The sequence below is a fragment of the Aquarana catesbeiana genome, linkage group LG09 (assembly GCF_042186555.1).
Source record: "Aquarana catesbeiana isolate 2022-GZ linkage group LG09, ASM4218655v1, whole genome shotgun sequence".
Taxonomy (NCBI): Eukaryota; Metazoa; Chordata; class Amphibia; order Anura; family Ranidae; genus Aquarana; species Aquarana catesbeiana.
Window position 1 is genome coordinate 190,665,268 of NC_133332.1, and position 27,384 is coordinate 190,692,651.

General features: G+C 42.2%; 1 protein-coding gene across 1 annotated transcript in view; it reads right to left on the reverse strand.

Annotated features, from left to right (window-relative positions):
- Positions 1-27,384, reverse strand: part of CUL4B (cullin 4B) — a 121,012-nt gene that overhangs the window by 22,623 nt on the left and 71,005 nt on the right. The window contains exons 17-19 of the mRNA XM_073599448.1: positions 23,327-23,440; positions 16,190-16,295; positions 15,924-16,096 (exon numbers count right to left, since the gene is read on the reverse strand). Coding sequence (XP_073455549.1) covers positions 15,924-16,096; positions 16,190-16,295; positions 23,327-23,440 — 393 coding nt within the window. The remainder of the gene's footprint in view (positions 1-15,923; positions 16,097-16,189; positions 16,296-23,326; positions 23,441-27,384) is intronic.

Sequence of the window (27,384 nt, forward strand, 5' to 3'; positions counted from 1 at the left end):
AAAAATATATATAAAAAATAAATAAGTAAACATGCCATAAATCAGGGGGCGTGGCCTGGGACGGCATGGTGTGAGGAGCACTGAACAGGAGCTCCGCTTGCCAAAAATCCATCGCTACATATCCTGGGGCAGTTACCACAGGTTACACCCTACAACTGTGTTCACTGAAACCCGGGGGACAATAGACAACATGTCACCACCAAAGAAAGTGACCAAAGCGGCCTCAAAACTAGCCAAGTACGGGCTTCAGGACAAGGGGGCCTTGGAAGAAAATGGCGCTGACACGCCCTCTCCTGTGGATTCAGCCGCAGATGACACTGCCCGTGTGCTGGAAGCAATCTCGGACTGCAAGAGCATGTTAACAGGCAAGATTAAGAAGGTGAAGGTGGATGTGTCTCTAATCCGTCAAGATCCACAAAAGCTTAGAGACCGGGTTACAGAGGCGGAGACCCGCATCAGCCGCGTGGAAGATGAAATGCCGCCACTACAAATTACAACTGAACGTCTGCAACACCAGCTGAATGCGGTCTTGGCTAAACGAGACGATGTGGAAAACCGTCTCAGGAGGTGTAACTTGCGATTTGTGGGGCTACCTGAGGGTGCAGAGGGCACAGACCCCTCCCCTCCTTTCTAGAAAATCTGCTTACAACTACATTCAGGAGGGCAGAGTTCTGCACATCATTCGTTGTGGAGCAGGCTCACAGGCTAGCTGCCAAACCCCCTCCTCCAGGTGAGCCTCCCCGGACCTTTATTGCTCAAATGCTGAACTTTCACGACCGTGATGCTGTCCTCCGCCTCAGACTAAAAGGCAACATTCCTTTAGAGAACGGCGAGATCAGAGTTTTTCCCGACTTCTCGCGGAAGTTCAGAAAAAAAGGGCGCTGTTCACCGAAGCCAAGCGGCAGTTGAGGATCCGCCACTACTCATATGCAATGCTCTTTCCCGCCAGACTCCGAGTCACCGGGGAAGGCTGGGCACACTTCTTCGATACGCCGGAAGCCGTGTTTGCTTGGTTGGAGGCAAGAGCGATGCCCCACCGTGCACCCACCTAAAGACACAGCCGTCCAATACCAATTTGTGACTGATCCCTGATGCGGTGAAGATTGTAAGGGACTTCCAAATTCATCAACCGGACTGATCTAGCTCATATAAAAAGGTACTGTGCGCCCCACTCCCTGCCTGATCCGATTGGCGATTTTCGTGTTGCCTCTGCCCCTCACTTGCCTTATTTTTCTTTCTTTGGCTATACCCCATCTTGCCAAGCCTTCCCCCCCTTGGTTTTTCCCCTTGTTCACATCTTGTTTCCTTTTTATTTTTTGCTCCTTGGTGATGGACAATGATAATCGCTCTAAACACTCCGCTTTATTGGCAAGCTACTGCCCGCAATGACTCTCGGGATGCTGACTCAAATCCATATATCCTCTTGTTTCCCCCATTCTTGAGATCCTGGAGATATCAGACCGGGAGTCTTACTCCTCATGCTGCTGCCTGTTTTGCAGCGAATAATCATCCCCCTAGTTGCGGGAGCCCTTGAGGGCCCTGCTCTTTTCTTTATCAATTGTAACGTTAGGTATTTTGCACAAGTTTTGTTTCCCTGGACTGTCCGGTCTCAGCGGAACGCCCGGGGAAGCTACCCGAGGCGCTGTTTGCCCGGAGGGTTCAGGGTGTTAGTTTTTAAACATGTTTATGTTCTATTGTTGGTTTACAGCTTTGCAGTCCAATTATGTTGAGAGAAGCTTTATTTGCAGGTATTTGATTGGTAACATGGAAAATGTGCAGCAGGTGGGAGCCCTGTATGTGAATACGCGTTATGGGCCTTGGCGTGTCGCACACTATTATCCTGTCTCTGCTGCCCTGGGCCTGTCGGACGGCGTTGCGTATCCTCCCTTATATGGGGCGGATCGCGGTGGGCCCGGGATACCTAGGGGCACTGATAGACACCCAGCCGCACTATGACTACAGTAAAATGTATTACATGGAATGTAAGAGGTATTAGAGCTAAGCCTAAAAGAAATGCAGCCCTAGCGTACCTCAAGGCTCAGCGTGCAGACCTTATGGTTCTGGTGGAGACACATCTCACAGGCCGAATACTGGTGACCCTGAAGAAGCCCTGGGTGGGATGGCTTTACCAGGCCCCCCATACTGAACAACTCTAGAGGAGTCGCTATATTCGTGGCCAAAACAGTACAATTCACCTGACACTTAAATCTGACCCTCAGGGGAGATTTTTATTTTTGCATGCTAAAATACATGGCCTGGAACTTCTTATAATGGCAATCTACATACCTCCCCCTTTTCAATTTGCAGTAGGTCTATCCTTTATGTCCCAATTTCCCACTGTCCCACCAATCTGGTTGGGGGATTTTAATAATGTAGCTAATAGGGAACAGGACAGACTGACGCTGACACCCCCTGACTATCCCTCCCATCCACATACTAGATTTGGCAAGTTTCTTACTGAACTTTCCCTAATTGACATGTGGAGACATTGCCACCCTAACGATAAGGCGTTTTCCTGTTTCTCGGCATCACATAATTCTATGTCGCGAATAGACCTAATTTTGATATCCCGCTCTCTTCTCCCAATACTTGGAGAGGTAGGTTTCAACCCCCGCATACTTTCTGATCACGCTCCCTATTGGGCTGAACTTAGGCTGGATTTCCCCCCCCCCCACAACTTACTCCTGGAAACTCAAACCCTTCTTGTTGTCAGTGGTCCCTGACATATTGGAGACGGGTAATGAATGGAATTTCTTTTTTCAAACCAATAGGGGGTCAGCACCATTCAATGTAGTTTGGGACGCCTTCAAATCCCACGCCCGCATGATGCTAGCCCAGCGCATAGCCAGATATAGAAAATCCTCCTCCCAAGTGATTAGAGTAGCGGAACAATCTCTAATGGATATGGAGAAAGTTTACTGACAACCCCTCACCATCCACGGCTGACCAACTAAAACTACAAGCCAGAGTGGTAAATAGTCTCCACTTTGAAAAAGCGGAGAGAGAAATATTCTACTGTAAGCAGAGAATGTATGAGTGTGGGGAACGGGCGGGACATCTCCTTGCCTACCTGGCTCATATGGATCACAGACCACCAACGGTGGTGTCTCTTCGCAACAATAAAGATATACTGATATGATTCTGATATGGTGGCTGGGGAGTTCCGCTCTTTTTTCACATCCCTGTATTCTTCCACTACTAACAACCCCAGAGAGGAAGTGGAGACACTCCTAGCTGGCATAGATCTGCCCACGCTTACACAATCACAAGTTGAACTACTGGAAGCCCCTGTCACTGAAGATGACATAGTGGAGGCAATGTCTCACCTTAACCCCTCCAAAGCACCCGGGTCAGATGGCCTTCCCCTAGAATTTTACACATCATATAGCGATACCCTGGTCCCTAGATTACACAAGCTATTATCACATATATAGTACTTATACCTAAGCCAGGAAAAAACTTAGAACTTACCGAATCCTATCGTTCCATATCCCTACTCAAATTAGACATTAAAATCTTGGCCAAAATCCTGTCGTTAGGCCTAAATAAAGTCATTCTTACCCTGATCCATCCGGACCAGACGGGGTTCATGCCCGCAAAGAACACCGCATATAATCTCCGTAGATTATACATGAACCTACAAGCCAAGCATGAATAGATGGGATCCAGAGTCGTGGTGTCTCTTGACACCGCAAAGGCGTTTGGACCAATCTTTGTCAGGTGGATCCGGCTCCTATATCAAAACCCTAGCGCCAGGGTGTTGGTCAACGGGAGGGTCTCTGGTGCCTTCCTCCCTCTCAAGGGGTACGCGCCAGGGATGATCCCTATCCCCTCTTCTATATGCCCTAGCGGTGGAGCCCTTTGCATCGTCGTTGCGCTCCCACCCGGGAATTAAAGGTCTGCGGTGCGGGAACTTGATGGAAACGTTGAGCTTATACGCCGACGATATGTTGTTGTATCTAACAGATGCTGGCCCCTCGTTGGAGACTGCTCTTAATGTAATACAAACATTTGGCAATTATTCGGGACTAAAAATAAATTGGGACAAGTCTCAGGTCCTAACCATCGATATAGGCACCCCCACAGAATCCCAAGCCTCCTCTCCTCTTCTTCGGGTTAGCTCTATGAAATTCTTAGGTATAGTCATTACCCGTTCCCCAGAAGATTAAGTCAGATTAAATATAGAACCTCTGATTGCTACCCTGAAAACTAAAACTCAGACATGGGCCAAATTACCCCTAGGAGTAATGGGCCGAGTAAATTTAATAAAAATGATACTACTCCCTAAATTCCTATGTATTATGGCATGCCCCGGGATATCTTCCCCTCAGAATTTTTAAATCCATTGAAGCTATCCTTAACTCTTTTGTGTGGGGCACGAAACAACACAAATTGTCTTGGCAGGTGCTGAAGAACCCCACAGATTTGGGGGGCACAGCACTTCCAGACTTTAACTTATACTATCTGGCAGCACAATTATCCCACTCTTACTATATAGACAAACATGATAAAGATTCCTATTTGGCCCTAGTATGCTCCCCTTACACTCAAGTGCACACCCACCCCTTCCAAATCCTCTTCAGAGAACCGACGGATCCCTGGACGCTAGGCAGCTGTGGGGGGCTGCTATACCACCACTGTAAAATTTGGGCAGTAATGAGACATCGACTGCAAACACCAGTGACGCATTCACATACACCACTTTGGGATAATCCAGGCCTGAGAGAACTGCTACTCTTACCAGACCATCTATGGATTGCACAGGGGTGGTATATCTGACGAATGTTTACTGTGGTAATATCCTGAAATCATTTCAACAGTTAAAAGGAAAAATTTAAGCTCCGTAACTCCATGCACTTCCATTTCCTCCAGCTCCGCCATGCTCTCCAGGCTCAATTTCACGAGGATTCTCCTAACCTAGGACCAATTAGACGTCTTGGGCATAATAATAGGACAAGACTCCTCAAAACTTATTTCAGTATTCTATAATACTCTTCTTCGCCCTACAGCGACAAAACTTGCCTACAGATTGATTCATTGGGCTGGAGGATGATGAACGGGAGGATGCATTAGACACATGTAGAAAAGTCTCCACTAGGCTCTCAGATCGGCTCACACAACTTTACATACTACATAGATCTTATTTGACTCCCCTTCGACTGACCAAATTCAGACCTGACCACAATCCCCTGTGCCCTAGATGTGGTAGCTCTTCTGGTCTCTTCTTTCACCTTATCTGGTCCTGCCCCGCAGTGCAAGGTTACTGGTCACACATAGTAAAGTTTAGACGTGCACACAAATATTTCGTTTCGGAATTTCGTTTTCGTCCGAAAAATAAAAATTTTGTTACTCCCGAAAATTCGTTTTTATTTATTTCGTTTTTCGTTAAAAATTGCATTCGTTCGAAAATCCAAATTATGGTCGAATCTGTCACTGAAGGCTTATGGTGTCTGTCGAATGTTCAAAGAAGATTCGACGGAGCAGCTAAACTGTACGACACCGTATAGTTTACCTGCTCCGTCGAATCTTCTTAGAACTTTCAACAGGCACCATAAGCCAAAGTACGTGTGTACTTAGTTCTAGCTATTTTACTGCTAATCCTCTTTGGTTACAATCAGCCAATAACATTCATCATCATCATTTTTATTTATCTTTTCTCCCCTACGTCGAATCTTTTCTCTCTATGTAGAATAATCTTGGGCTAATAGAGTTAAGGTTAGGCACATTCGACCACAGGTTTGATGGACACAGATTGTTATTGTCATCATCATGTCGAATCTCGTATCTATATCGAACTGTTGTAGCAACGAAAACGAAAATAAAGCATTTGTTTATGTCAGATCTTTCGTTTTTCGGATTCTGCACTTTCGTTATTGTTTGTTAAAACGATAACGAAAATACCTGAAATTCGGACGAAAACGAATGCACATGTCTAGTGAAGTTTATACATGATGAGATGGGGTCTCCCTTGACACTATGCCCTAAACAATGTATACTGGGAATATTCCCAGATCCTGACTCAGATAAATTTCATACTCTATTTTATATATTTCATAGAGCTGCCCGGCCAAATATGGGAAAATTTGGGACTCCTGGCTGGCGAATGCAGCCACATGCAATGAAACAATTGAAGATCCACCTGAACAATGAATACTAATTCTGATGAGTAGTCTCCATTTATACTACACTAAATAGTCTGGATATTCAGGTATATGTTTTTCAATGCCTCTTCGATGTGATGCACGAAGTACTGTATAGGTTGCTTGAATATGTTACCATTTCGTTCTTTATCCCACTTTTACGTATGTGATATTAATGCCCATAATCTGTAAATGTATATTCTTCTCAATAAAATAACCGTGCTATTTGTATAAAAAAAAAAAAAGCCATAAATCAATAAACTATTTTGTAGGCGCTATAAGTTTTACGCAAACCAATCAATATATGCTTATTGCGATTTTTTTTTTCTCAATATGTAGAAGATTACATATCAGCCTAAACTGAGGAAAAAAACTATTTTTTTTGGAAAAAGAAAAATTATATATATATATATATATATATATATATATATATATATATATATATATATATATATATATATATATATATATATATATAGTTTTTTCCAAAATTGTCGCTTTTTGTTTATATCGCAAAAAAAAAAAAAAAAAGAAAACAAACCACAGAAGTGATCAAATACCACCAAAAAAGGACATCAATTTTGTTTGAGTACAATATCGAACAACAGCGCAATTGTCAGGAAGGGGGTAAATTCTTCCAGGGTAGAAGTGGTTAAATTGATAGATGCCATAAAACAATTGGGGGGGGGCAGACTTTTCACCAAAAAGATATAGTGTCCATCCGGAAAATTCTTGCACCTTATGGACCTGTTCAGTATTTTCAGATTTAGGATCAGGTGAAATTTTCCCGACGGTTTCTTGACCAAAAATATGTGGGTATAGAAACCCTCCCCTCCTGCTCCCTCGGAACCTGGATAACTCCCTGTTGCATCAGTTCCCTCAGAAGGGATGTTTTCTTGATTCCTTGGGAGATCTGTTACATAAAAACAATATGGAGGAGTCTGAGAAAACTCTAGATGGTAACCTTGCTTGATGAGGTTTAACACAAAAGGACTTGTCATTGCTTTCTTCCACCCAGGAAAGTCTGTAACCTTCCGCCTACCGGAAGGTAATCGTCATTGCTTCTTCGCAATCTGTTCTGGGGGTCTAGAGGTGCCTGCTACCACATGCCCCTTAAGCTATTCTACCCAGCACTCAAGGTTTCTGGCTACCACGGTAGATGCCATCGCCAGCTTTAGATTAGACTAGGAGGAGTCCCATTCCTTTTTCAGAAGGTAGTCTGCCCTTTTGTCCACGCTATCCTTAAGTACTCCCATGTCCTCAAAAGCTAGATCAGTACGCCTTGAGAAAGCAGCATTAATTTTCGGTCTCTTATTCCAAACGAAAGCCTCATCTTCAAAACGAAAGCTCCTTTTTAGAGTCCTGAAAAAAAAAAAAAAAAAAAGTGTCTCTTTCCACTCTTTCTTCAATGTTTCGATTAGTACCTTATGGGCCGGGAACACACTATGTTCGGTTTCCTCCAGCCCCTGGTACATCTTATCATGCAATAATTGTGCTTTCTCCTCTTGTATGTCAAGGGTGGTATAATCCGCTTTTACTAGGTCATCTACTTCCTCCAAAGTCAGTTTGTAACGGGAGGCCCCCCATCTCTTCTCCCTCTGAATCCCACATTGAGGGTGGAACACTCTCTCCTCCACTGAGTCACTTTCCACCGGTTTTGAAGTAGAAGGCAGAGGATTGGAATGGGAGCTCTGTCCTTGGCCGGACCCCATGCCCTGCTTCTTCAAAAAGGGAGTGAACGGTCCCCAATGTCTCCACTAGTTCCTTTCACTCCTGCGTGGACTACTCTTTCACCAGCCCTGCAATGCAAGACCTGCAGAGTGGTTTGAGCCAGGAGTACCTCAGTCTCTAATTTGGCAGTGGCCTTGGCCTAAAAGACAAAAACAACAACCTACTTTTTAGGGCAAGGTCTGACCTTTGTCGCCGCCAGCAAACTCCTTGAAGAAAATGGAGCGCAAAACTTCCACCATCACAAAAAGCAATAGAGCTCCCATCTCCTGCTGAGCTGTTAAGAAGGCATCCACTTTTAACACAGTCAGCTGCAGGCTTTCGAGGAAAAAAAATAGCAGATAAAGGGGGAGCAGTCGTTGTGATGGATACAGACAAATATATACAAGAGGGCCAGAGGCAGCTGGCAAATACTACTTACTACAAAAAACTGGATTATAATCCGACCCAGGATTTTACTCAGCAATTAAAAAGTCTCATTGCGACAATACCAAGCCACCTACATTCAGAACTCATCAATGCAATTCCGGATAATCCAGAAATTGGAGACTTCTACATGCTGCCCAAGATCCACAAGCCAGGAAATCCAGGCAGACCCATTATAACAGGTATGAATACACTTACCGAACATATCTCAGGCCTTGTAGAAAACATGTTAAAACCTTTAGTCATGAACACTGCAAGTTTCCTGCAAGACACCACTGATTTTCTGAACAAGCTTAACAATATACAACAATTACCACCTAATACACTTCTAGTCACTATGGATGTAGAATCTCTCTACAGTAACATCCCTCACAAGGATGGGTTGGCGGCATGTCACAGATTCTTATCATCCTCACCAGACCACAAATACACTGCTGAGGATGTGACACGGCTCATTGAATTCATTCTTACACACAACTACTTCACTTTCAATAATGACATCTATCTCCAGTGTATGGGTACTGCTATGGGAAGCAAAATGGCACCCCAATATGCAAATTTATTCATGGCTGACCTGGAGGACAAATTTCTGAACAGCATACAACAAAAGCCATACAGATATTATCGCTATATTGATGATATATTCATGATATGGACTGATGGTGAAGAAAATCTAAACCAATTCTTCTCATTGATCAACACTTTTCACCCATCTATCAAACTAAAAATGGACTATTCGAACACACATGTCAACTTCCTGGACACTACAGTATACATCAGGAATGACAAGCTACACACGTCGATATACAGAAAACCGACTGACCGATGCAGCTATCTTCATAGTTCCAGTTTTCACCCCCAACACACCAAACGGGCCATCATACACAGCCAGGCCATCAGATACCACCGAATTTGTTCAGACCCAGAAGACAGAGATAAACATCTCAGAACACTGGCAGACTCCTTCCATAAGAAAGGTTACAAAGACAAAACCATCAACAACAGCATAAACACAGCCTTGAAAACCCGAAGAGAAAATCTCCTCCAATACACAGAGAAAAAAACAAATAACCGAGTACCTCTAGTCACCACATACAACCCAGCACTTGAAGGGATCAAAAAGATAATCAAAGATTTACAACCCATTATAACAGAGGATGAAACTCTGAAAGGAATATTCCAACAACCCCCATTATTGGCTTTCAGACAACCACCCAACCTCAGACACAAACTAATCAGCAGGAAACTTCACTCTGATTATGAAGTCACAAACAATGGTAGCAAACCCTGCAATAAAAAACGCTGCAAACTATGCAACCAGATAAATCTATCCAAAAGTGTTACACACACTAATGGGACCTTCAATATCATGGGATCTTACAGCTGTACCTCAAGTAATGTTGTGTACCTCATCCAATGCAAAAGGTGCAGCAAAGGATCTTATGTTGGTGAAACAGGACAGAAGTTGCAAGCGAGGATGAATTTGCACAGACATACCATCAAAGAACATAAAGAAGACAGTTTATGCACACCTGTGGGACATCATTTCTCACAATCGGACCACACTATAGAAGACCTCAAGGTCTTAGTTCTTAAAGGGAATTTCAGAACTATCCAGGAAAGGAAAACGTTTGAACTAAGAATGATACTTCTTTTTAACACGAAGAATAATGGCCTGAATTTAGATATTGGTTTTCTTACACATTATGCTAAAGTTTTACGACCGCTCTGTGACTAGCATCCCCCCTTGCATCCCCCCCTTGCTCTCCCTGTCTTATCTCACTAACTCTGCTGCTATCTTTATTACCATTGATTTGTATGTGTTTGGTTTTCTCTTTTTTTTTTTTTTCTTCTTTAACATTCTGTTTAAAAATTTGTGAATCAGTACTGCTTGGACCTTGAAGAAGGGGACATACCCCGAAAGCTTGTCCTGAAAAATTGTATGTTAGTGCAAATAAAAAAAGTATCACGGACAGTACTCAATTTTCTCTGTCACAATTGCACTAATACGGCTACAATCAAATCGAAAAAAAAAAACAAACATACACCACCCAGTGTAAGAAAAAGAGGCACCTGTGCACCTCTCCTACCTGGGCCTGGTTGGGATCCTGGGTGCCTGCATCCACCATCCCCGCTGACAGCTTCATCGCAGAGCGCGGCGGCAGCAGACACATGTGTCCTTTTAAATAATAATCCATCCAGCGTCCCCACACTCGGGGGCCGGAAGGAAGTCCCAGCCAGATAACCCACCCCTTCCCCTTGCGTTCCAGCAGCCAGAACTAATTGCTGCTATGCCCTGCTGGAAGTCCCACCCCCCCGGAACGAAGTCACCCGCCGTCAGCGACTCGGAGCCGACATGCCGACAGCTCCCAACTCCCCCTCAGCATGCACACCTAAGCAAACCTGCAGCCTCCGAGCGCCCGGAGGAGGATTCTCCCGGCTGATCATCACTCCCTTGAGCCGGAGGAGGAAGAGAGGACACCGGAGCAAACCCCCCTCGGGTGCTGGGCTGGTCGAAAGTGAAGAAACCTGAAGGTACTGCTCAAACCCTCTCTCTTGGAGAGAGCGCAGTCCCTCTAGTTCCCCAGCAGCGCTTTCACCATGGCGGAGGAAACAGTAAGACTGACGGCACTGTGGAAGCAGCTGCATTTAAAGGGGTGTCATCAGGGTTGTGTTTATGGTGCAGGGACAGGGAAGCTGGTCAGAGTTGATAGGAAGATGGATGGAGTCAAATATAGGGCAATCTTAGAAGAAAATCAGCATAAAACACACCTACCATAAATAAGGTTAACAACCAGGTAAACAGCGGCGCTGAACACACAATGAATGTGAACAAAAATAAATATAAAAAGTAAAACGCCCAGTGAATGAAAGTGTATAACCACAAAAGAACAGTCCATAATAAAGATGTCCAAATTGGGATGAAAAATTAAATATGACTGATGATTGTGGTGATACACTTTCATTCACTGGGTTTTTAATTTTTATATTTATTTTGTTCACAGCTCATTGTGTGTTCAACGCCACTATTTACCTGGTTGTTTCCGTTATATACGCTGCCGTTTACCCACACCGTGGGTGCAGTGTACCTGCAACTTTCCTGCGGGTTTGCTGCGCTTAGCCATAGACTTCAATTATATCCTGCGGGTTTGGTGCACTTTATGAATGCAGGAGTTTTGGTGCACTTTCAGAAAGTGCACCACAGGATATAATAGAAGCCAATGGCAAAGTGCAGGTAATCCAGGAAGGGCACAGATGCACTGCGCTGCTCCAGTGGTGTAGGTAAACTGCAGCACATCCGTGTGAAAGCAGCCTTATAGGGGACTCAGAACAATAAGGGTTCATTTACATTTGTAGTTTGGGTAAAACCCCACAGTTATTATAATACAGGATTTATATAGCGCTGACAGTTTACGCAGCGCTTTACAACTTGAGGGTAGACAGTGCAAATACAATACACTTTAATACAAAAGGAATCAGAGGGTCCTTCTCATTAGAGCTTATAATCTAAGAGGGAGGGTCAAGAGATACAAGCGGTAATAACTGTGTGGATGTGCTGATGGAGAAAATAAATGTACAGTTGTTAGGTGGGGGCCAAGTAGGCTTCTCTGAAGAAATGGCTTTTCAGGGATCGTCTGAAAGTGGAAAAAGTAAGAGATAGACAGACTGGGGTAGAGCATTCCACAGGATGGGAGAGGCTTGAGAGAAGTCCTGGGAGGTGAGGATGAGATGACAAGGGAGCTAGAGAGCAGGAGGTCTTGGAAGGAGCGAAGAGAACAATTTGGTTAGTATTTTGAGACCAGGTTAGTGACATAGCTGGGGGCCAGGTTGTGGATGGATTTGTAAGTTATTGTTATTATCTTGAATTCAATTCATTGGTTGAGTGTCAGCCAATGGAGGGATTGGCTGACAGGGGTAGCAGACACAGAGCAGTTTGTAAGCTGGATGAGCCTGGCAGCAGCGTTCATGGTGGACTGAGGGGGGGGGGGGGGGGCATAGACTATTTAAAGGCAAGCCAATGAGGAGGGAGTTGCAGTAGTCAATTTATGCAACCCTTATTGCACAGAGCAGGCAAGTACAGACATGTTTGTTATAAAAAAAAAAAAAACCCTTTATAATCACTTTCAATTCTTTATTCCTGCAAGCCCTGCTCCCAGCCGCAATGGTACCAGAGAGCAGAGTGTCTTCATTGGTCACTGACTCAATAGAATGAAGGTAAAAAAAACTCCTGCCTTTAGAACCACTTTAAGCATGCACCTGTGTGATGACCATGTTTGCCTGCATTGACAGTCACTGCTCCCAATATGACATCCATGTATGTGCATGTTCCAGAGCTCAGGTACAGGCACTTGCACGGATGTCAAGCTGGGAGCAGCAGCTGTGTCCTTGCAGCTGCTGCATCCCAATTGACATTAATGGAACTGCCTGCACACGGTTGCACAAAACACCTTGTGTGGGAAGCCGGCTGTGACCGCTTGCGGCTTTACGGCTCACTTTCTACTAGTCCCCTACTTCTACCATCTACCCAAGATGCATAAAGATCTAACCAATCCCCCTGGCCGTCCAATAGTAGCTGCTATGGACAGCGTCACTAGTGGCTTCTCCATCTACATTGACCAATTCCTTCAACCTCTGGCACAGAACCTCCCCTCCTACATACGTGATGGACCCCACCTACTTGATATGCTGAAGCCTTACACTTGGGAACAGAACTACCGGTGGCTCTCTCTTGATGTCTCATCATTACACACCTCCATCCCCCATGATGTGGGAGTCCGTGCTGTTGAACACTTCCTGGCCAACGATCCCCTCACCAACCCCCGACAAGCCAATTTCATTCTTGAGGCCTTAACCTTTTGCCTCAAACACAACTACTTCGAATCAGAAGGCACACACTACCTCCAGATCAATGGAACAGCCATGGGGGCTAACTTTGCCCCCAGCTATGCCAATCTCACCATGGGATATTGGGAACATATGTACCTTGCAGCTGACCATCCCCACGCCACCCACGTGATATATTACGGTCGATACATCGACGATATAGTGATCATCTGGGATGGCACGTTTGATTACATCATGACCTTTGTACAATACTGCAACCTTAACAGCTTGGGCCTATCCTTCACTCATGTTGCTGACCGTGACACTTTGGCCTTTCTAGACCTCGAGCTTTGCCACAACAACAAAACTATATATGCAAGAAACTTTACCAAACCTACTGCTGGTAATTAATTTATACAATATGATAGCTGCCACCATCCGAGATGGGTCAACAACATCCCCCGCAGCCAATTCTGCCGCCTTCGAAGGAATTGTACCAGAGACTCAGACTATGACACCCATGGACAACTTCTGTCAAAAAAATTCGTAGACAAAGGATACCCCACCCCACTTATAGACGCGGCCTTCCATCATTACCGTAGTCTATCCCCAGGCCCCAACCGTCCTCCTACCACTGGTAAACAACCTACCCGCTTCATCACGCAATTTCATGACAAATACAAGAAAATGGAGAAGATCCTGGCTTCACACTGGCCTATTCTGTTCGAAGACCCTCATCTCAGAACCACAGTCGATACCAAACCTAAAGTGGCATATAGAAAATCCAGAAACATTAAGAGTAAAATTGCACCCAGTAGAATTAAGCCTACCCAACCCACCTCATCACCACTCACCCTGATACCCCTCAGAGGGATGTATCAGTGCAAAAAACCCCTCTGCTTAACCTACCAGTTCATACAACACGGTCAGAAAACCTTCACTGTCAAAGAAAAAAACTATACCCTAAAAAGAATTCTACAACTGTTCAACTGACTAAGTTATATACTGCCTCACCTGCCCCTGTGGCCTAATATAATTCGGCAGAACCATCAGAGCCCTAAGGGCACGTTTTGGGGAGCACCGGCGCTTTATTGAAAAAGGCCGTGACCACCACAGCGTCCCTAAACACCTCCTGACTCACCACGGCCGATCTACAGCTGGCCTCAGTGTGTGGGTCATTGAATCAATCCCGGCCAAATACCCTGCCGCTCAGCGGTATAAACGTCTTTGCCAGCAAGAAACTTACTGGATCTACTCTTTGGGCACTTTAGCACCTGGGGGGTTGAACGAGGATATTGAAGTGCACACACTACTTTAAGCCACCCGTTTCCTCATCAGACCACCCCTACAGATGTAGCCTTGTTACAATATATATATCTTTAAGAACCCTGCACAGATACGTGCTTCCCTGTTCCTTGTGTTTCCCCAATACGCATGCTTTATCCATGTCCACTTCTTATATCATAATTTTTTCACCTTTTTTTGCCTTTCTCTACTTATTTATTTATATATATATATTTTTTTTAATTTAATAATTTAATTTTTTTTATTATTATTATTAATATTTTTATATTAATATACATTTTTATACTTCCCTCCATTTTTTGCCCCCATTGTTAATATTATTGTCTCCATGTTTACTACCATGCACTTCTTCATATATATGTTTCCATGACACTGACTATTATATAACCTCCTTTTTTTCTCTGTGTATATTATGTTACCTTGTAGTTCCCCCTCCCGCCCACAGGTAGCGCTGTGCTTTCTTTTGACAGACGCTGGGACCTGTTATCCCACAGCACTGCCTTATAAAAGCACATTGCAGACACCTCCCTATTAGGCCTATTGAAGGAGCAGTGGCTCCGAGCGCGTAGCCTTCTCTCAACCTCCCTGCTAGCCCTCCTCCCTGGACCCCGAACCCGGAAGCAGACGGACGACCTGTGACGTCATGCACGCTCCACGCCGGCCCCTAGTCTCTTCCTGATGGCCACAGAAGGAGCTCCCGGCTGGTAATCCACCTTCTGCAGCCCAGCATCCCTGCAGCGTCACCACCACAGGATCAGAGGGAACACCGAGGACCACATACCTATACAGATGAGCCTTTTATATGTTTTAATCCTGTAAGTGTGTTTTTACCTGGTGTCATTAAACATCATTTGTTAATACTACACTCAGGTGGCGCTTCCTTCTCTACCCCTTTCTCATCCATCACATCTGAGGACAGCAGCCGCCTAGCCTACCAGCCTACTTTAACCATTACATTACCGGTTACCACTTAACCCTTGAACTTCCAGCCTGTCCCCTATGGACTAAGTTGCTCAGCCCTTTATATCTCCTGTTATATATGGACTTGTGTGTTTGTGCTTACAGTTACCAATACTCTGGCTCACTTTCTACTGAATGGGCAGCAGCCCTTTTAGGCACACCTGTTTGAACAAGGACTTCGAGTTGACTCGAGATCAGTTTAACGGGAGGCCAGTCTCGAAAAGCGGCACTCAAATATTTACAGTTTTGCAGTGTGTTTGTGTAGCCAGCAAACGCCCACATCACCCTATAGACTTTAGGAATACTCAACATCTGCTATAACTCAGCCAAAGAGCACCAGCACTGCAAAGTACAGTAGGGGAGTGGCAGAACTCAAAATCAGAGTCTTAACAGCTTGCAGAGGTGGTTTTGAGGTGGTGTAAACCAGCAATCATTAGCAGTACTGACTTTTCAGAACTGTGCTCAGAGTCACATAGTATGACACTGCTTCTTCCCTAGGCCAGGAACTATACACACTTTATAACGTAATATACAAAATACCGTTTCCTTCATCTGAATCTGATTGATCCTTATTCTGAAGAGTTGATGCCTGAAGTCATCATTGAAAGTAAACTTGTCACCATCATCTACATCTTTACTCTTTGGATTCTTAATAAGGACTCTAGCTCTTCCACAAGCCAAAGACTGGAGAGTCCGTCTTAATTCACTATCCTCTAAGAAAATAAAGTGCAATAAATTAGTATATATTCATACATAGTATGATTAACATGAAAACTGCAAGAAATATCGACATCAGCATATGTTACCAATGCCAGTTGCTTGTCTAATTTCTTCAAAGCTGAATTCTTCTCCCTCATTGAACATAAGCAATACAAGGGTTTGGAAGAGCGAGACCTGCAGTTCTTTTTTACCCTGTAAAAAAATAAAAACAAAATCTATAAAACAAAACAAAATTTATATACTTATTTTTTCTGTTAGCATGGAAAAGCACATGCAGACCAGACTGAATAACATGGAGTAAGCAAATTTAGATAAACTAAATATCTTGCATGTAATAGTGCCAACTTCTATAAAGAGTAAACCTTAAAATATGATAAAAGGGAAACTTTACATAATCTATGCATAATCGATCTGCAGATAAACATTAGCTACATGACAAACATTGTAATCTACATGAAGACCACTCTATAGAGCAGCTGGTTTTGCTGTCTAATAAGGGATCAGTCATTGCTCTGATTCTTTCCAGTTCTGTTAACAGTTGGCTTCTTTCAGCAAAACCTGAAAAGTAAACATGTGCAAAGGAGACTAGAGCTCCACCTGATGGCTAAAAAGGACCATATAAAAGAAATCTGCTTATTATTAAAGCAATAGTATTTTAAAGTTTGAAGTGCAAACATACAGTATCTCACAAAAGTGAGTACACCCCTCACATTTTTGTAAATATTTTATTATATCTTTTCATGTGACAACACTGAAGAAATTAGACTTTGCTACAATTTAAAGTAGTGAGTGTACAGCTTGCATAACAGTGTAAATTTGCTGTCCCCTCAAAATAACTCAACACACAGCCACTAGGCTCGGTTCACACAGCTGCGCTGTGAATTTGTTCCTTTTTTTGTCCTGTGGGAGGTGCGAATTTACTGCGAATTTCAGGAGTTGGACAAAGCTGTGATTAATAATCTAGCCAATGGAATCATAATGTAAAAAAAAAAAAAAAAAGTGTTAACTTCCTGTGTACTTCCTGGTTTTTGTGGAGAGTAGTGTGGTGGAATTTGCACATATGTGAATCATCAACGCGATTCAAGAACGATTTACATTGATGTCTATGGAGACTAAATTCGCAACACAGTAAACTCACACAAGACCCTTTTTTTTAATCGCATCGCTTTAGTAGAGGAATCGCAATGCATGTATGTGAACGACCGTCATTGAAAACCACGACTTTAGGGATGACATGCGAATTTAAAGAGCTTTTGACGCATCACATTCGTTATGAACTCTCATCAGTATGAACCGGGCCTAAATGTCTAAACCGCTGGCAACAAAAGTGAGTACACCCCTAAGTGAAAACGTCCAAATTAGGCCCAATTAGCCATTTTCCTCCCCGGTGTCATGTGACTCGTAAGTGTTACAAGGTCTCTGGTGTGAATGGGGAACAGGCGTGTTAAATTTGTGTTATTGCTCTCACTGGAAGTTCAACATGGCACCTCTTGGCAAAAAACTCTCTAAAGACCTGAAAAAAAAATATAGTCGTTGCTCTACATAAAGAAGGCCTAGGCTACATCCAGAGGTTGTCTTTAGGAAATAGACGTATGAGTGCTGCCAGAGGATGAAGGGGTGCGGGGTCAGCCTGTCAGTGCTCAGACCATACGCCGCACACTGCATCAAACTGGTCTGCATGGCTGTCTTCCCAGAAGGAAGCCTCTTCTAAAGATGATGCACAAGAAAGCACGCAAACAGTTTGCTGAAGACAAACAGACTAAGGACATGGATTACTGGAACCATGTCCTGTGGTCTGATGAGACCAAGATAAATGAATTTGGTTCCGATGGAGTCAAGCGTGTGTGGCGGCAACCAGGTGAGGAGTACAAAGACAAGTGTGTCTTGCCTACAGTCAAGCATGGAGGTGGGAGTGTCATGGTCTGGGGCTGCATGAGTGCTGCCAGCACTGGGGAGCTACAGTTCGTTGAGGGAACAATGAATGGTAACATGTACTGTGACATACTGAAGCAGAGCATGATCCCCTCCTTTTGGGAGACTGGGCTGCAGGGCAGTATTCCAACATAACGACCCCAAACACACCTCCAAGATGACCACTGCTTTGCTAAAGAAGCTGAGGGTAAAAGGTGATGGACTGGCCAAGCATGTCTCCAGACCTAAAGCCTATTGAACATCTGTGGGGCATCTTCAAACAAAAGGTGGAGGAGCGCAAGGTCTCCAAAATCCACGATCTGTGCTGTCAAAATGAAGGAGTGGAAGAGGACTCCAGTGGCAACCTGCGAAGCTTTGTTGAACTCCATGCCCAAGAGGGTTAAGGCAGTGCTGGAAAATAATGATGGCCACACAAAATATTGACGACACTTTGGGCCCAATTTGGACATTTTCACTTAGGGGTGGTACTCGCTTTTGTTGGCAGCGGTTTAGACATTAATGGCTGTGTGTTGCGTTATTTTGAGGGGACAGCAAATTTACACTGTTATACAAGCTGTACACTCACTACTTTACATTGTAGCAAAGTGTAATTTCTTCAGTGTTGTCACATATAAAGATATAATAAAAATATTTACAAAAATGTGAGGGGTGTACTCACTTTTGTTAGATACTGTACATATGCAAAAGGAAGCATCAAGTAAAAATATGATGTAACAGGTACCATAAAAATAGTCCATCAAATCAAAGTTCCAAGATTATGAAAACACAAAAAAAAAAATGCAAAGACTCTTTAAGGTGTGTCATCGAGAAATAATCTGCTTGCCAGTTAGAAGCATTTTTAGTCTTCCACAAACTGAATAATGCGCATCACCATGTGTGAGTGAAACCCCACCACCACAATGCATTTGCCAGATCCTGAGTTGTATAAGGGACTCAGGAGCAGCAAACATCGCACAAACAGGTAAAGTGGCTTCACAGAGTAGATGATAAATTCTTGTTATACCACTCCTCTCCAACAGGGGGCCTGCACCACCGTATCTTTATACCTTGAACTTTTTGCTTGCATAAGAATCAGATTGGGCAGAATTATATCAGTAAAAAAACTAGAACAAACCGGCTGTAGCTTTGAGGTAGACTTGGATGACTCTTACCATGTCCAGACAATGAAGAGCAATCTCCTTTGGGTGCTTTGGAGTGGGGCACAAAGAAGGGAGGGCGTATGTCTTCACTGAGGTGGAAGGCTTACGCCACCTTAGGCAGAAAGGAGGAAGGATCTTGGTGCAAGATTACTTTGTCCTTGTGAAGTATAAAGAATGGCTCCTTACAAGAGAGCCACTAACTTAAAGACATGTCCAACAGATGTGAGAGCGACCAAGAAAGCAACCTTGCAGGAAAGGTCATTCCGCAAGACAGAAAGAATCAAATTAAAGGTCTCAATGAAGTAAAGAATGCTTGAAGAGTGGGTTGAAACCAATACCTTGAATAAAGATTCTTAAAAGGGTAACTCCACTTTGTGGGGGGGGGGGGGGGGGGGGGGGGGAACACATAAAAAAAATAAATATAGCACGTATAATTGTGACACTAATCATTCTGTAATTGAATGTTATTAAAAATGACCTTTTCTTTTCAATCTGCAGCCAATGTAATTTTCTAAGAATACATTGCAATTTGGACTTTGTGGGCACATAATGAAAGGGAGAATCAATAAAAAAAAAAAAAAAAAAAGGTATACATTTTATTACAGCATAATTAAAAAACAAACGATATATAAGCAACATCCTGTATAGACACAGTTACCAGTTACAAAATAATGCAGTTAGAGGGCTGGATCCAAGGTACAAATTAATGCATCCAAAAACTTGCTCGTAAACGCGTTTCACTAAGATATCAGCTTCCTCAGGACAGATACTGGGTAGGTGCTGGTATATTTAAAAATAAGAAAGTATATGTATAAGTATATGATTATATCACGACAAGCAAGTTTTTGGAGGCATTACTGGATCAGAAAATCTTCTCACTTTGATACATTATCAAATCAATTTTTGTACCTTAGATCCAGCCCTCCAACTGTGTTATTGGGTAACTGTGTCTATACAGGGTGTTTATATGTTGTTTATATGTTTTTTTAAAATATGCTGCATTAAAATGTCTACCTTTTTATTGATTCTCCCTCTCATTATGTGCCCACAAAGTCCATATTGTAATGTATTCTCAGAAAATTACATTGGCTGCAGTTTGAAAAGGAAAGGTAATTTTTAATAACATTCAATTACAAAATGATTAGTGTCGCAATTATATGCGCTATTTTTTTGACTTGTTCAATCCAAATATATATATATATATATATATATATATATATATATATATATATATATATATATATATATATATATATATATATATATATATATATATATATATATATATATATATATATATATATATATATATATATATATATATATATATACACACATATACATATACATATATATATATATATACATACACACACGTCTAGGTATGCAGGTTTTTTATTTATTTATTTTTTTATTCTTTTACAGTGGCAGGGCAGGAGCTCTATTGTTCTGGAAAAACATTCCAGAAGCAACTGGGATACCAGGGCTAAGAGACGCATGCAGATCATGCCTCAAAAATGTGTATGTGACCAAGCAGAGTGCAGCCCCCACCCCCCACCCCGTTCAAAGGTCCGATAGGGGGATTACTACCTTGGAGTAGTAGAGGCTTAGTTAAGCGCAGTTGGGGAAGGTAATCCACTATAGTAGCATACCACTGGACAATGACTTCTCAAAGGACTGCGCATAAAGAGGACACAGGGTCCAGGTGCATAACCTGGTCAAAAGCAACCAAGACTATTAACCAATAGCCAACATGGGGGTATGGAATTTCCCATCAGCTCCCGGATGACTTATGTGTAAAACGTATACAGTGAACTGTGTGAGCAGGCAACAGCTTAACCACATGGCGTGGACAAAAGGTGGCACTTCATATCCTCATCACTATAGCAAGAGAATTAGAGCAGCGGTGAGTAGCAGCGGCCGGGAACCAGAGACGGTGGAACGACAGTGGAACAAGTGGTGGAAAATAAAATGGCGCGCGCACGCACTGAGCACAGCCATGGCACCTGATCCCCCTATTGCAAGGATGGTGCTCGTTGGTGATGCTGGGGGAACTACCCAGATCTGATACCCTGCCTCTTACCCAGCACCACAGTTGCTTGAAGGAAAAAACACAACCAACAACAACCTTCATGGACTGGAAAAAAAATCTTTTGACTTGAACAAGAATCAAGAATCAACGGAAAACAAAACTCCAAAAAGAAAAATTGAAAAAAAAAAAAATGAAGAAAAAAAACACAAAGAGAAAAAAACAAAAACAAACAAAAACTAGGAGCTAGAAAGCTCCATGTCCGAACTCCTAAAACTCTAGGCAATATTGGAACTCTGTCTTGCAGTTGAGGGGTTTGGCAGCTACCAAAGGGCCGCCCCTTAGGCGTGCTTTTAATTTAGGTTGCACCTAGCATCCTGATTCTGAAGGTGTCAGCATCAAACCCACCCATGAGAAGTAAAGCGGTGTTCTTCAATAAATGATAGAGAAATGCTACTTTGCTGACAAGAATCTCCATGGGTTTCTGCAGAGCAGAGAATCAAATAAGGTCCCAGGCAAGCACAGGATGTTGCAAGGATGTTACACCTTGAATAAAGGTTTTCACAAGCGAGTGCAAAGGCAAAGCCCTTAGAAAAGGATGCATAAGGCAGATACCTGCCCCTTTAATGTTGCATAGTAGGTAAGGTTGACAAAAAAAAAAAAAAAAAAAAAAAGACCAGTCATTCCAGTTCAACCTGTGGTGTGTGAGTGCACTTGTGTTTATGTAAACAGTACATTGTATATCCCTGTATGTTGTGATTGTTAAGGTGCCCATCTAACAGTTTTTTGAAACTCTTGACACTTCCTGACGATATCGCTGCTTGAGGAAGATAATTCCAAATCCTTACTGCTCTGACAGTAAAGAACCCTCTACGCAGTTTAAGGTTAAACCGCTTCTCAGTTCTTCCTTTTCAGTGAATGGCTGCGTGTCTTTTTAAATCCCCTTTCACTGAATTTTTTTTTCCCCCTATGCTAGGGTCACCAGCACGGTATTTGTACAGCGCCATCATATCCCCCCTCAAGAGAGAATACATTCAATGTTTGTAGTCTTTCCCCATAGCGGAGATCCTGCTAAGGGTACTAAGAGATAGATTCTGTTCAAGATCTATTTGTAGGAAGGCCAGAATGCAAGGCACAGAGTAATCTCTTGGACAGAATTGACTGTGTCCAGACCAGGCAAAGAAAAAAAGTTTCAAAGTACAATAAAAGATCTTCCTACATTTAAGTAGCCTTTCTAACTTTACCCACTTCAGCATTTACCCCCTTCCTGACCAAGTCCTTTTTTGCGATACAGCACTGTTGCTTTAACTGACAATTGCGTGGCCGTGCGAAGTTGTACTTAAAGTTTACGTCCTTTTTTTGATTATCACGGTTATAAGCAATTGTTTTAGATATCATGAATGGCTTTCATTCATGACAGCTTGATTACTTTTTGTGATCTGCGATTGGCTACAGCTAATCACATGGTACAGGGTGCTGTGATTGGCCCAGGTACCATGTGATAGCTGTGGGCCAATAGTAACCAAAAGTAATGAATGGAAGTCATTCATTACTGTTTTGACAGCATAAATATGTGATCGCCATGATCAATCATAGCGATTAAATGACACCCCGGCCGCTTACAAAGGCAATACCAATCACTGTGTTTCGTTGTCTATATGGGGTTTCCAAGAGGATAAGCTTTGTTCCAGGGGGCACGCCAGTAGGCATGTGCTCAGCGACGTACCAGCCTGCAGCTGCCGCCTGCTCGCAGTATAATTGCTGTGAGCAAGTCGACAAGTAGTTAAACATTAATTATCTTAGTTTCTATTTCATTCTAGGTTGTCAATAACAAAAAAATTTGTCAGTAAATTTTCTGTTTTGACAGTTTATTTGGAAACCCTGACGATTGGTCAATATTACAGAACGTTCTTGCGCAAAAACAAAAAAACAAAAACTAACACCTTCACACATGGGTGAAGCAGGTTCTATAATAACAATCTACATGCTATAATCACCAAATAGTCAGCAGCAGTAGCAGAAGATTTTTTGAGGAAATAGCTTAGCTGAAAAGTAGGAGGAATCACACAATGATAAAAGAAAAATATGGATACAGAATTCAGTAACTAATTGTCTCAACTTACCTCATTAAACTCTGCTTTTAAGACACACTGGCCCAGAGTTGACTGCCACTGTAGTTTTCTGCCACTGTGCTTTCCAAGGTAAAAGGTCTTGAAAATCTCCTGGAGCTTCACCATCTAACGAAAGGGGAGGAAAAAAAAAAAAAAAAAAGATGAACCCGAAAATGACTATTATAGTATATGTAAACTAGGGCTGCAACTAACGATTATTTTCATAATCGATTAGTTGGCCGATTATTGTTTCGATTAATCGATTAATCGGTTAATAATCTTAAAAAAAAGTGTGGTGTATAATTTAGTCAATATGTAAAGTTTTAAAAAAAGGCAATTTATTCTTAAATATCTCTATGCAGTGGTAAATATAAATAACCAACATTATATGGTTAGAGAGCAAAATATCTAATCCACTCTGAGAAAAACAGACAGAAGAGATATACTGTATATACTATTAAAATTTGAATCTGGTAAATCTCATCAGACTCAGATCACATTTTTTTATTTAACAAACAATGTCTTCCTTCAAAAGAAAAATGTTATTTTAAGAACGTTCGTTTGATTTTCTAATGGTTATTGGCTCAAAACGGCGTTCATTTTCAACCACAGTGACGGGAAAATTTGGAAATGATAGAAAACTTCTTGGTCAAAGGAATTTTCAGACAGTGTATGTGGTTTTCGTTCAGAAATTACATTCGTTTTAAAAACAGAATGTTAAAAACCAAGTGAAAATTTCAAACAACATTCTTTCATTCAGCGAATGTACAAAGATTTTTCCTCTGAATATTCTCGTCTGAATATTGATCAGTGTGGTCAGCATAAGGCTTGGTACACACCTATGCAGTTTGCTTTTAATCTGTTTCTGCAGTGCTTTTTGCTGTGTGTTTTGACTTTTGCGCACGTGATTTTGCTGCGATTTACGTTTTTGCATTTATTTTTGGCCAATTTGTTGTTGGGAAGATTAAAAAAACAAAAACTGCTGCAATAATTACATGCTTTTATGCAGCTTTTCCATTGAAGAACCAAAAAAAGCACTGTTTTTTGCATTAAAAAAAAGTCCCTGACCCTTTCCAAATACGCAGCAGCTGAAAAAAGCATAGATGTGAACGTGTCCCATAGGAAACCATGTAAATGGACTGTAGTGGGTTTCTGCAAAAAAGCACCAAACACATAGATGTGAACTAGGTCTAAGACGTTTAGTAACATAATGGGGTTAAAAAAACTAAAATGAGCCCATTATAGTACAAAGAAAAACAGATAATCACTACTGTATGGGGTTCATTTTTTGTAGTGTAAGTAATATTTACAGTAGCGATTATTTGCTCTTTTTTTACTATAAAGGGCTTATTTAATTTATTTTTTTAACCCCATTATGTTACTGGCCGATTAATCGATTATGAAAATAGTAATCGATTAATTTCATAATCGATTAGTTGTCGATTAATCGATTAGTTGTTTCAGCCCTAATGTAAACCCTAATACTGAACTTCTCTTATTTACTACCTTTTGTGGGTTCAATATACAATTGAAATCCTTTTCGTATGTCTGTTTGATAAGTGCAAAAAAGACCGGTAAACAGCAAAAAAAACAGTTTAGTTCTTGGGTTTAGATTCAATTTCCCAGCACCACTGGCTATCATGTGTTACTGTTGGATAACTGGAAACCAAAGGCTTCAACAAAGAAGCTGATTTAGCAACATATTCAAACATTTAAGCTCACATATTTAATCTGCAGTCAACCACCAAGGAAAAAAAAATACACATAAAAGAAACATGTACAGTGCCAAGATGAACAAAAAAAAAAATGAAATTATGACTTTCCTTTAAATTCCATATCTTGGAATTCAATACAGGACAGAGGCAACATTCATATACCATGGGTTATAGGCACATATCTACCAAGCACTGTCAAGCTCCCGAATAACTTTACCCCACTCTGCGAATCCCCAGTTTTGCAGCAAGCTATCCAGAGTAAACAAAAAATAAATAAATAAATAAATAAAAAGAAGGGGAGGGGTGGGAGTGGCCTCGTTCTGTACCGTAGTTCAAAATATTGAATTTACAAGTCAAAATCATTTTCATCTTAACCGTACAGTACACAGGCAACCTATTCATACATCATAGGATGTCCCCAAACAAGGAATATGAAAGATGGGCAACAATGAGGCAAACAGAACTGTCCCAACTAGCTCACAAAACAGGCTATATGTAACGGTGGATTTTAAAACAACCTTGGGAGGCCCCAAGGAGAAAACAAATGGAATCCCTTTGTTTGATGGAAGCAGTAGCTTTGTGATATACTCTAATGGCTCTGACTATGTCCAGGAAATGTAGAGACAATTTCTTTAGATGCAGAGCACACTGAAGAAATTGCAATGAGGAGGAATGCTGAAACCACCCTTGGAAGAAAGGATGGTCTTGTGCATAAGACAACCTTGTCGTTGTTAAGTATGAGAAAAAGCTCTTTACAGGAAAGGGCAGCCAGTTCAGAAACATCTGAAAAAGCATGATGATAGTTAGCAAAAGGGCTACTTTACCCTTTCTGGAGTATCCCTGATGGGTCCAAAGGATGGATTTTGTAAGGCAGAGTAGTAAACCGCCAGAAATATAAAAAAAAACCCTTGCAGGTCTAAGTCATAACGTACTAGTATGCATCACATACTATCACATTATGACAGACTTACCTTTACACAGAGCTCTCCAGCACAGCACCGTTAAGGTTCCTTGGCGCTCGCACTTTCTGTATGGCTGGGGCCGTGATGACATCACTGCTGCGCACCCTCCCTCGGCTCCGGCAAAGAGCTCTGAAGGTCTGGCACAGTATGCCTTCCCTTCAGAGCTCATGCCCCGGTGACGTCATCAGCTGCATGTTGTGTGAATATCTCCTTTACCTACAGGTAAGCCTTATTAGGCAAGACTGTAGGTACAAGTTCAAAAGTGGAGTTTAATTCTACTTTAAGGTCTTAGGGTAGCACAGGGCGCTGAAAAGCAGGCCTGACATAAGGAACACTTTGAATAAAAGGTTGTTTTTTTATTTTAAAAAACACAAGGTAGTGTGAAGCCAGAGGCTTTTCAAAAAGGATTGATAGGGCCAATATCTGGCCTTTAAAGGATTTAATACCGCTTTAAGGCCAAGTTCTGGTCAAGGCCTGATTGTAGGAAGGCCAGAATACAGGGCACAGAGTAGTGTGTGTTTACACCAGGCAAAAAAAGATTTCCAGGAACAATAGTACATACATCTTCCTGGAAGTTTGTTTCAGCAAGGTAGGAATCACACACTTCAAAATCCCTCTATCCTTTAAGACCCGAGTTTCAACAGCCATATTGTTAAAGCTACAGATTGACAAGCAGGATGGACTAGAGTACCTTGAGATAGCAGACCTAGCCTGTTAAGAAGGGGAAAAGGGTCGTCTGCTAGATGTCTGAGTATGTCTGTGTATTAGGTTCTTCTGGGCTAGTTTAGTGCAATTAGAATCACCACTTATTGACTCTATTTCCACCAGGCAAGGCAGAATTTGCACTGCAGGTATAAATGAGCCTGAAGACCAGAGGATTAATAGGGCATCCAAAACCAGGGCTAAAGGATCCCTGGTTTTGGCAACAGAGGTAGTTTATTTAATCTGGAGGCTAGGAATTCCACATTCAGAGACACCCATCTTTGGATTAGAAGATTTGACACATCTGGATGAAGAGACCATTCCCCTTTGTTCAAGTGGTGGCCAAGATGACCAGTCTACAATTTGTCCATACCTGGGATAGGGACCACAGAAAATTACAGAACAGAGTTTCAAGAGAACCCAGGAGACACAAGAGCATTTGTTTTGTTAACTTGAAGGCATACAAGGCTACTTGTACCCCTCGATGGTGGTTATATTTCACTATGGTGGCATTATTTGACTGAACCTGGATTAAGTGTCCATTCAGAAGGGAGGTTCAGTGATGAAGGGACAACCTGACTGTTCTGAAACCTAGGATGTTGATGGGAAGCGTGGTTTCCCCTCTTGACCATGTTCCTTGAACTGTGAAGAATTGGAACACTCTTTTCCAGCTCAACAGACTTGCGCCTGT